Source organism: Protopterus annectens, chromosome 2.part0, assembly GCF_019279795.1.
Source record: "Protopterus annectens isolate FY-2018-M chromosome 2.part0, PAN1.0, whole genome shotgun sequence".
Classification (NCBI taxonomy): domain Eukaryota; kingdom Metazoa; phylum Chordata; order Ceratodontiformes; family Protopteridae; genus Protopterus; species Protopterus annectens.
Window position 1 is genome coordinate 147,065,959 of NC_056728.1, and position 12,708 is coordinate 147,078,666.

The 12,708-nt window shown below is 32.9% G+C and overlaps 1 protein-coding gene across 3 annotated transcripts in view; it reads left to right on the forward strand.

Annotated features, from left to right (window-relative positions):
* SATB2 (SATB homeobox 2) overlaps positions 1–12,708 on the forward strand; it is a 419,213-nt gene that overhangs the window by 52,872 nt on the left and 353,633 nt on the right. For all 3 annotated transcript variants that reach the window (XM_044060638.1, XM_044060639.1, XM_044060640.1), the window contains exon 3: positions 1,349–1,525. In XM_044060638.1, coding sequence (XP_043916573.1) covers positions 1,349–1,525 — 177 coding nt within the window. The remainder of the gene's footprint in view (positions 1–1,348; positions 1,526–12,708) is intronic.

The window sequence follows — 12,708 nt, forward strand, 5'->3', positions numbered from 1 at the left end:
TGTTGAGACCATGCTTCTATAACCTCTATGTAGGCAGACTGCTTCTGAGATGTGAGAACAACTATCCAGACTCTTTGCACAGCAGTTTCAAAATTTTGTCATTTGGAATTCTGAGACTCAAAAAGGAGCACTAATTTCTTTTTTTAAAAATGGTAATAATGGTAATAATCATTTTTATGAGTTGAAAAATGTCATCTGATCATATGAAAAATCTTAATGGAATGTCAGATTTTCAATTTTTGCTTTTCAAAAATTTTACTTAGAGCCATACTTGTAAATACAATGAATCATATGAGCCTATGAACAAGAGTGTTAATTTACATGTTATGGGTGGAAACATTCATGTTTGTTGGTGCTTTGCCTTACAAAACTCTTTAATAACATATCTTGCCACAATTCACACACAAGAAATATGTCAGTGGTTAAATGTTGATGTCACTATTAATATTTATGACAAATAGCCAACTATTATTTTTCATTTATTTCAAAATCTCTGTTGCATGCTTTTAATTCAAACTATACCTAAACATGCATTTTTGGGTCCAAGATTTGTATTGAAAATTTCTCATCAACTCATGGAAGGATTTTGGATTTGGGAAGCTGTTTTCCGAAGGTTTTGTGTCAAATTAGTAAAAATATTTTGTCATGTTATGTGCAAAATGTTTTAAGCTGCCACTAAAGAATATTTAAGTATGTGTTAAATTTGGAATGCGTTGTAAAATTTTAAAAATAAATGTAAAATTGGACATGAAGTATGACAAATGCAGCTGCTGTCAGAAAAAAATGCACATTTTTAATGAGAACTAATATTTGCAACTTGCAATGTATTTTGTGTTTATATTCACAAGAAAGACTTTAAAGCCAGATAAAAAAATTAAAATAAACAAATGAATTGAAAATTACCACCATACTTCTCAACTGTCCAGATTTTTGCAGAATGTCCAGATTTTTGCCTCATATTTCTGGCCTGTTTCTCATACAAGTTGAGGTTTTTTGGCAAATCATTGAGGATTGAAGTAATTAAGTAATACTAAATAATGACACACATTTAAGTTTCAGACTTCGTATCCTTCAGAAAAACACGTAATAATGCAAAACCTGTTATTCTAACAACTTTCTAAGTTTATAAGAGCAATATTTAAAATCTGTCTCTATTTTTGGTCCTTTGTTCTCCCTTTATTTCTGGCTTTGTTCAGATTTCTTGTGCTAAGAGGTTGAGCAGTATGACTACCACATACATTGTAGTCACCATTTCTGCAATAGTCAGCAGTTAATACATCATCAAAGAAGAAGAATACTGTTTCAGACTGCCGTGTTCACCAGTCTTGTTTTTCTTTTTCCTTTCTAGGAATAATGATTCCTATATTTTGTGTAGTGGAACAGGCTGACAGTCCACTTGAATATGATGGCAGAGAAGAACACGCTGAATTTGTATTAGTACGCAAAGACGTGCTCTTTAACCAGCTGGTTGAAACAGCACTCCTAGCACTTGGATACTCCCATAGTTCGGCAGCGCAGGCTCAAGGTATTCATTAAGCACATTGTCTTTGTTTTGTTTTTTGTAATGTTATTCACAAGCTTTTACACTGTGTGTAGGCCAATAGTGGTGATGCTGTCAGACAAAAGGCTTTCTGATTGCAAAGTTTTTTATTTTCCAGGAAGTTGATTTCATGCATCTTGAGAGCATGTCTTTCTGATAAACTGCAAAGACAAAATTTATAATGCTTTTAATTGATGAAGTAAAATTAGTGTATGATGTCTTATTGTTTAGCTGTCCTTTATTATATTTTGCACATATATTTATAGAATATAGTGAAAAAATTGCAAAAGAAAAATAAAAAACTAATATAAGGGCGCAGTGGTAAATATATTAGTGAAAACAATGTAAAGTTAATGAAACTTTTAAAATATAGATTGATTTTGATATATTTAGATGGGGTAGGAAGTTTTTTTGATGTGCATTGCCATCTGCATGCTGGAGGTGTGTCCTATGTCGATGACACAAAGAGGGATGATACAGTACTATTATTAACAAAATGGAGTAGAAAGGTTGAGACACTACAACTATGACGTATCTGATAGAATTCATAACATTGTCTTTGGCTGAATCATTAGTGTAGAAAAAGGATATTTAATGTTTTGGTCGTAAGATGTGGCTTTCATAGATACTTGTGTGCATAATATCCTTGCTAAAATGTTCTGATTACTTTTTCAAATCTCTTTGCCTGGTGCAGGGTAACATCCCTTAATGTGGGGTCAAGAGTCATCCATAGATAGTCATCAGAAGAACCATAGTCAGGGTATGAGCACAATTAAAACAAAAAAAAAAAAAAAAAACAAAAAGCAGACCATGGCCCAGTCAGAGTTTTTAAGAGGGCTACTTAAAAGGCTGTATATATAGTAGACGTAAACTTCAGTGCTGTTTCCTTTTAAAAATGTACTAGTGTCTGCATTGAAAGTTCAACTTTATTTATATGTTCCTGGTGTTAGAGAAAATGGTATGTCTGTCCCAAAATTGTCAAAAAGGGAACAGTACAAGGGCAGGTGTGTCATGATAGTGTTTTGCAAGCTGTCTCTAGATGTTTGCTACGTAAAGAGCTGAAACATTTGACTTACAGTTGAGTGGATTTTTCTTTACTCAAGATGTTCCTTTTTATAGTATCATGGCCTACATTATTTGCTTGTAGTACTTCATATCACACATTTACTACAACTTCTGTGCAAAGTTATATTTTGTTTTACATATATTTGCATCCTTACTACATGTTCCATGTTAGAAATTAAGAAACGTAGGATTGCACTGTACCTGCCTGTTGTATTTGTCATTTATTGAAATCAGATTGAAGTTTGGGCCATTAATCTCTAACCTTTAGTGTCCTCACAGTTGAGTGGCCACATATTTGTCAAATCAAATCTGTTCTGCCATTTATCACTTGAAAACTTAAACTCATCTTTTACAATGATGAGGTCTTCAGCAACTGAAAATGTTTAGCTTTTTTATACTTTTCAGTCATTCAGTGTTTAGGAAAAATGAGTGTGTATTTCTTCATATGACAGACTGCATCTTATACAAGACTTTACAAGAACAATTATGTAGAAATTGGTTTTGTTCCTATCTTAGCATTCATTTGACATCATAAGCTCCATGGACTTCACTGTCAAGCACTAGTAATGTAGTACAACCCCTTTTAGAAATATTGGCCTATTATACATGTTGGGCACATGTTTTATTTACTATATTCGATATAGTAGGTTATGCAAGCCTTAAGAAACAGGACAGAATTAAGATGAAACTTCAACATCCTTATTTAAACATCTATATCTGCTGATTTATTAAATTAAACTATTCATTTGACTTTATGATTTTTATATATATATATATATATATATATATATATATATATATATATATATATCTATGTGTGTATGTGTGTGTGTGTGCGCTCGTGTACGTGTGTGTGTGCTTGTGTATGTGTGTGTGCTTGTGTGTGTGCGTGTGTGCGTGCGCGCGTGTGTGTGTGTATGTGCGTGCGTGTGCATGTGTGTGCGTGTGTGTGTGTGTGTGTGTGTGTGTGTGTGTGTGTGTGTGTGTGTGTGTGTGTGTGTGTGTGTGTATGTGGGGGTGTTGCTGGACTTTTTCAGATTAAATTAAGTCTGACCTTTAACAATGATAATGAAACGTCCTAACGTTTGATCATTCTTTGTTGGGTAAAGAGCAATTATCACTATATAATATCATACATTTAAAAATATATATTTAACTTGAAGTTGCATGTGAGACTGCTGTGCAATCATGTTATTCCAGTGTGCTTGCTTTTGTTAGTTTTGGAGATAACATAAGAGTGCACTTGGGTTACATAAATTATACTTACCTGTTTTGCAAGAAAAATAAACTGCGGGAATCAAACTCATGACTACAGAATATATGTTGTTATTAGCGAACTCTTCTGAGCTAATCTGCTAAGTATAGCTTGTATGGTGTTTATTGACAGTCTTCTTTTTGACATATGAAGGAATTGTACATTTCCAGCTTCATAAGCTCTGCTTTGCTGACTAAATGCGTACTTAGGTGTAGTTTGGCACAAGTCAGTATGGCCTTTTACTGTCCTGTCACTTTGGTGAATTACAGAATGAATTTCAGCACTGCTCCATTCTCCACATTTTGTGCACATTTGGTTACATTCCATAGTGTACTTTTTCTCAGGTATTTCCTTGTATTCCTGGAGTCCTTATTAGTCTTACTCAAGTCACATAAATAGCTTTGACACTGGGTTTCTTTGCTGGTAAACTTTGTGATGTAACATTAATTCTAATATCATCCAGACTGTCTTACCTGAATCTGCAATAATAATCAGAACCTCAGTTTTCTATACTGGTGTTTCATAAAATAGACAAACATGCGACATTCAGTTTTTAACCCTCGTATACTAACTTCATCAGCACTTTTGAGACAATTATTGCCTTCTACACAAATTAACCACTAGCATTCAACTTAGTTGTAAAGCAGGGAAAAATGTGCTCTCAAAACTAATCATATGAATCATTATACCTGACAGTGCATTAATCATCTATTACTACTCGACCAGTTATTATAGTAGGAGATTTAACTTAAACACTAGATGTAACTGTTTTGTACTTTCACAGAAATGAAAACATAGAATCTGACTGCAGACAATGACTTTAACTCATTCTAGTCTGTTTACTTTTTCACTTTTTCCTATCATTAACTGTTTAGTATATAATTTTCTTACATGGATTCTTCATCTGGTTTACCAGATCATCTCATACACAAGGCATACTTTTTAACAGTTGTGCCATAATAATCTTTCTCTCTCTCCCATATACTGACTTGCCATCTTCATCTGGGCTATTTTTCACTAACTGCATGTTCTTGACAACATTTCTTATCTGGGGGTTTTAATTATCAGTTGTATTAACTAATTAAATAGTATTTCTCCCCTCTGCATTTGCTCATAACATATTGTGTAATCTGTCAGTTGCCTACTGTCTGATTTGGTTTCTATGGCAATGTTGCCCCAAGTCATGTGGGCGTTGTAGTTCTATTGTCCTCTATATCATGTGATGATTAAAGTACTTCAGTAATGCAGCAACAAATCATGGCTGTGGAAGGAACTATTACTTTAGCATTGGACAGGAAGATTTCTATCCAGGACCTGTTCGTCTACTATTCAGAATCCAGTCATTGCATACTGCAAGATGGCAGGCTCCCCACAGTTGAATACAAGTTAGCAGTTTAGGTTTAAGGCAAACAAAATGTTTTCCTGGTGGGACTCTTTTATGGCAGCACATCAGGCATTCCAGTCCAGTCACATCAGCTGGAAAATTCAATAATTATTGAATTATTCTGCAAATATGTGACATCTTAGACTACCAGTTAATACTGAAAGATGCGATTTATTCTATTATTTATTTTAGAACTTTTTAGCCTTAATGCATAACTTTGTTTTCTATTAATTATCCTTGTTTTACTACAAGTTTATGTATGTTAAGTAAGAAAAAACTCTCAGTTAATCTTTCTGCAATATCATTAATATATACGATGGAACTTCAAGTTTTAGAAAATTACTTAGAAAGCTTCAACCATGTAACACTTATTTACATGTGTGGCATAAAAACAGTAATCTCCTAGACAATTAAGAGGTACACATTAGAGATACACCTCCATGGAAGGAGATAAGAGATACTGAAGTGAGAATGCTTATGACTTTCATAAAATTCATAAAGTAAATAAAAAAAAGCATAAAAATGGGCCACCAAAGAATCTCTTGTTATAAAATGGCCCACCAAGGAATTTCCCATTGCAAAAATGCCCACTACCTGCTTTGCTGTTTTATTCTTTGATTTGTGCATAATTGGTTCAGGTATTTTCAGTGTGCATTGGGACTTGTAGAACTGACTTACATTTTTTTTTATTTATTTTTTATTTTACATTTGTTGACTGGGATAGTCCAACTGCATGTATGCCCATTTTCAGCATAGGCCCGGGGAGAAAAGCTCCACATTAAGACAATTTACAAGACAGAAATTTTGACCATATACAATACAGATAATGTCAGACAGGTAAAACATTTCAAATACAGGAACATTTTTATAGTACTGTTATAGTAACATATCAACATACCCGACTAAATAAGTTAAAAATTTTGAGTAAAAGGATTAATAAAACATTTTTTTTTTTTTAGGGTAATAAAGTTTATCAAACCTTAGGAGGTAAAACATGCACCCAAAGAGAAAGACGACTGCTGCATAATAAACTCCTCTGTCTTTCTCATCATTTCAACCTGACATTTTTTAATTTTAGCTAGTAGTTTTTCCAAAAGGAGATAAACTTCCCAGTTTACATATAAAAAAGGTCTCTCGTTATGTGTCTGGCTTGTATGGGAAATATTATCATTCAGACAACAGCTATTTGTAAATTCATCATTTCCAGATTGTAGGATATCAGATCCTCTGCATTCTCTATGTGCTGCTTAATGTGGCAAAGGTAAGCTTGGTATAAATGAAGGAGTAAGCTTGTCATCTCACGGTAATGTTGACATTTAGTAAGGGCAATATCACTGTTATTACTTTGGCATTAGGGCATACCCTAGACCCCTGTAAACTTCTGTTATCATTTGCACCTTTTGGTCTAATATCCAAAATTCCGTCTTTGCTTTTCACAAGATGGCTGACTTCCAATGGTTGAATGCAAGGCTGCAGTCTAGGCATAAGGCCAACAAAAAGTTTTCCTGGTAGGATTCTGTTATAGCAGGACATTAAGTATTCCATTCCAGTCACATCAGCTGACTTCCATCACATTTTATTTAACTTAGATGATATTAATCACCTGGAAGTTACATCCACAATGATGTTTGTAACCCACTGTTTTAACTTATGGCTATGTCAGGATTCAGAATGCTAGTGTTTTTAGCTTAAACTTGGATGAATGATATGGGTCTGTACTTTTCCGCCAGGTACTTCCCCTTTCCTAATTTATATCTGTTAGCAATTCTGTTCCATATTATCTTTTTTGGAATGTCTTATAGTTCCTTTTGCTTCATCATCTGTTTACATCCCCATAATGTTGGTTTTCATGGATATTTCTCTAAAAATTATGAATTTATTTTTTGTGTTGTTTCTGCTGATTTCCTTCTCACCTCCTTGCAAAACTTAAAGAGGCTGTGGATAAACTAACTGTTTTACATTATTACGTTTTTATCTTTTTTATATGTTTTTGTATAAATCTTGATTTTCTTATCTGGAGCAGAGATTGTGATTTTTTTTTTGTCATGAGTAATATTATAATGCATAACTTCATCTTTTAATACCCTTTTGTGATTTAATTCATCTGTTGTTACTGATAATTCTTATCAAACCATTCTTGTTTCTGAGTTGTTTCCTCAATGGGAAAGCAAAACTAGAATACATTTCATAATGACTTTATTCAATCACATGAATGTCTAGTGTGAATTTATTGTTCTATGAAATTTACATTTTCATTTAATTTAATTTTAAGTTATTCATTTATTAACTGAATAAGCGATCTGGTTATCATGGATCTTTCCTGGTCACAACTTGAACCATAAGGGTATGGATGAACATAACATGTGGACAATTACAAAGTACCCCATTAACTACTATGTTTTTGGAAGATGTAAGGAAACTGAACTGCAAGGGAAAACCCATGCAGGTAAGGGGAGAACATTCCAAGTCAACACATATAGTTACTGGAAGTCAGGTTTGAACCTCAGAGTCCTAAGCTGTAAGGCAGAGATTTAATTACTGAGGCAATCTACTACAGTTTGAAAGATTTACAGAATGTTTAATACCATTACAAAACTGTTCAGTACATGTGAAGGCTTAGTTAAAGATTTACAAAATGCACACAGCTTGGGTTCTTTGGTTTATTAAGGATTTATGGAATATTCAGTACCTTTCCTTTGTTTATCATGGTTATAGGAATAAGGCAGAAAAGTGCTTTGAGAATAGATTATAATGTTTTTTTGTGTTGTGGGGATTACAAGATAATATAAGGCAGTTTTACAGATCTCAGAGTTTAAATAGAAGTGTAAACAATACCTGGACTTCTAGTGTGGAGAAACTTTGCATATGGTTTGTTACTAATGTTATTTGTTTATTAGGAGCTTTAGATCACTTTGCTATTTAATGAACTGGGAAGATATAGATCATATTCTAACTAGAGTCAAACATCCTTTGCTATTGTTAATTGTTGGTAAGCAGGCTTCAGGACACAAAACATTAATATATTCCATGTCATATTAAGTTTGGGGGTGTACCATTTCAGATGCATAAAGTGAGATGTGTAATAGTTTGATTGAAAGGTGAGATGTATAGAGCAAACCAAAGACATAATCAATAGAAACATGTCTATGATTTATTTTATTATTAAAATAAATGTTAATTTTTTCATTTTTATTATCAAAATAAATGTCAATTTTTTTCAAAATGTAGTTTATGTTCTTTCATATCACATTATGTTGCTCTAGATGCAGAGTATTATTTTTCTGCAATGAATAGGTTGAATTAGAAATATTTGTAGCCAAAATATTGAAAGGCATTTCACATGTCTCTGTTTTGTTGTAGGACGCAACTGCCCAAATATGGACATGCGAAATTAAGTTTCAAACTGCTGTCTCTAATCACTTTATATATATATATATATATATATATATATATATATATATATATATATATATATATATATATATATATATGTATACATATGTGTGTGTATATATATATATATATATATATATATATATACACACACATATATATATATATATATATATATATATATATATATATATATATATATATATATATATATATATATATATATATATATATATATCTATATACACACACACACTACGGGTAGCTGTTCCTGTATGAGTTCCAGTACACTGAAGGTGGTCACTTTAGTGAGGAAGACTATCCTTTTCCCTAAGACGTAGGAACTTCATAGTCAATTATAATCTGTAGTGTAGTCCCACCTTTATGGCAAGTAGAGAGGTGTAGTCTGCAAAGCACTCATATTATTATTATTATCGTTTTGAAACACTGCTCCACTGATATGTAAATTGAGATGGGCCCTGTCATAAGCAATTTGTTTTAATGATATTTTCCACAGGAATAGCATGTTTATATCTGCTTGTTATTATGTTATTTCAGTCTATATAGAATGCCACTCTGTCCTTTTATTTTACATGTTAATAGTGAAATCTATGTCTGAGCTATATCTACATCTACATCTATATCTATAGCTATATATATATCTGTATATATATTTATATATAAACATTGAACGATTATTTCTTTGCAATTCTGTGTGCCTAAATGAGACAGAGATTTTGCCAGAGGTTATCTCATCATTTGCATAGTCAGTGAAGTATGTGGTGATTATAACTGGTTTTGGTGCACTCAGACACAAACTTTACCTTTTAATTGGTGCAGTTTGACCAATTTTTTAAAAGTAGTGTTTCTTTAAAAAATTGATAATCAATATAAGGAAACAATATGTTAAACTGATATTTTGATGACTTATCCATTTGAGGGACAAACGCGCTTAATGTCAACTGTTATTTTACATTGAATGGATTCTGAATTTAGATAAACTTTGGAAAATGGTGGAAGTCTTGCCTGAGTTGTGGATAGCAATAAATAAGCCTGGAAACTGAACAGTGCCTACTCAGATGTGCAGGTCAATTCATATGGCATGACTGAAGTAGTTTCATTGATATCAGTTTTATTTGTCTAATAATATTATACAGCTAAGATATTCTACATGTTAAAATGCAGTTAATATAAACTTACAAATGCCAGCATCCATAAAATATGCCACATAGGGGTTAAAGGTATTCAAGGTAGTACCATCTAGCTGATTCACTGATAGTATTTCTCAAGTCTATGTTTGAACTGCATCAAGTTCTGACAGAAATGTTGTTGAGCTTCTTTGTATATATAACGGCATTAGGAATGAGTTTGGCAATTATATACCAATTAGCCTTAATTTATTAGTGAAAAGTTATCGATGATGGTTATAGAGATGCGACTTGTTCAAATTCCGGAATCTCATGTGCAGGGAATCCAGTGATAATTGGTAGCATACTCATGTCTGTATCTATGCCAGATACATTTTCTGTTAACACTAGTTTGTTTTTTTCCTAATTATGCCATTTAGCCGATCACGTGAAATCTACTTCTCATTATGCTCTACCACTTAAGACCCATTCATTCCCTTAAACAGCAAGAGCTATGAAGTAGCAAAGACTAGCTGCATTTTATGCTCATGATTAACAGTGTTGTTATCTAGACTACCCTGTTCTCCACCATGCACATGTAGTCGCTTGATTAGTTAATGACAAAAACATGGATAAACTTTCATGCACATAGCTTATTGCTGGTGTCCTTTACTTGCTCCCCCAGTCATCTAACCCTGCCTACTGGGGCACATCTGGTTCAGCAAATTGTGATAGTCCATTAAACCCTTTATCCAGAGGAATAGAATGCTCAGAGTTACAGAGCGTTGTCTTCAATTAAGTTCTTAGGAAAGCTGCCGCTGTGTATTGTCTTAGATACAACTTATTGTATCTTCAGTGGGGCTAGATAGTAAGGTCATTCTTCCCCAAACTTATATCTAGTTCCTCTGTACGTCTTCTGTCCACAATTATACTTTTTTCTCCTTTTCTTTCCTCTAATTTATTTTTCTCTTTTTACTTCTTTCTCTGCATAACCAGGCATTCGCTCCCCGATCCCATTCCTTCTTGTTCCCTTCTACTCCTTTTCTCAACTTTTTACACCATTTCTAAATAATGTAAGGTATGTTTTTATTTCCAAAACCATCACCTCCACAATCACATTTCCTTTTCTCACATACTTTTTCTTAACTTATTGTTACCTCTTTGGCTAACATAGTGTCTTTGACGGAGTAAGATTATGCCTCTAGACTTCATATTTATTTTATGCAGTTGCCTCACAAAAAACACCTCAATGGTTTTGTCATGATATAGGTTACAGCTGTTAAAGTTATGACTTTTAGACTTTTGGTTTATTTTGGGTATAGTTTGTTTTACAGTGTATTACATTTATACTTTTTTGACCTTATGGAATTATTTTTTGTATATAATATGAATTGCTGCACACACTATATTTGTGCTGTATGCTTGAAATATTATTGTTTCTGTAATTCATTAAGGGGACATTTTTCCTCTGGATTCCACTACAAATTAATCTGACTAGTTGGAAAAAATAGCTCAAGCATGAATAAGTAAAAAAAACAATAAAGTTATTTTTTTTGTCTTTAAATTTAACACAGCTAAACTGAATAAACCACAGTAGATCAATAAAGTTAGATCTATCAAAACATTGTGCTCCATGAATTCATAAACAGCCAAACTTCCCTAAAGCCTTTAACTGGTGGAAACATTAAAGCTTAGTGTTACTGAACTAGATCTTAACTGGTGGAACATTAAAGCTTAGTGTTAATTAACTAGATCTTAACTGGTGAAACATTAAAGCTCAGTGCTACTGAACTAGAGCTTAACTGGTGGAACATTAAAGCTCGGTGTTACTGAACTAGACCTTAAGTGATGGAACTTTAAAGCTCAGTGTTACTGAACTAGATCTTAACTGGTGGAACATTAAAGCTTAGTGTTACTGAACTAGATTTAACTGGTGGAACAATAAAGCTCAGTGTTACTGAACTAGACCTTAAGTGTTGGAAACATTAAAGGTTGGTGTTACTGAACTAGACCTTAAGTGATGAAACATTAAAGCTCAGTGTTGCTGAACAAGATCTTAACTGGTGGATCATTAAAGCTTAGTGTTATTGAACTAGATTTAACTGGTGGAACATTAAAGCTCAGTGTTACTGAACTAGACCTTAAGTGATGGAACATTAAAGCTTAGTGTTACTGAACTAGATTTTAACTGGTGGAACATTAAAGCTTAGTGTTACTGAACTAGATTTAACTGGTGGAACATTAAAGCTTGGTGTTACTGAAGTAGATGTTAACTTGTGGAACATTAAAGGTCGGTGTTTCTGAACTAGATGTTAACTTGTGGAACATTAAAGCTTGGTTTTAATGAATTAGGTGTTAACTGGTGGAAACATTAAAGCTCGGTGTTACTGAACTAGATGTTAACTTGTGGAACATTAAATCTTGGTTTTACTGAACTAAATGTTAACTGGTGGAAACATTAAAGCTCGGTGTTACTGAACTAGATCTTAACTGGTGGAACATTAAAGCCTGGTATTACTGAAGTAGATTTTAACTGGTGGAAACATTAAAGCTCAGTGTTACTGAACTAGACCTTAAGTGATGGAACATTAAAGTTCAGTGTTACTGAACTAGATCAGAAGTAAATGGCGGGGGTATCATTCCTTTGTTTCTTACCTTACTAATTAAATTCTAATAGGAGAAAAAGATGACAGTAGCATAGTACAATCCCAAGCCAGAATATACACAGTTACCTATGTGAGTACTTATACAAGAAGGATTGTATATATTTTCCTTTGTGGAACCATGGATGATTAAATTTAAGCAGAGAAAATAAGTGATATGTATATGTATATGTGTGTATATAAATAAATAGTAGAGGTGATCTAATTGCGTTTTCAATTAAACAATTTTAGACATTTTGATCTTTCAATGTTTTGGGTTTAGATGTTATTTTTCGATCAAA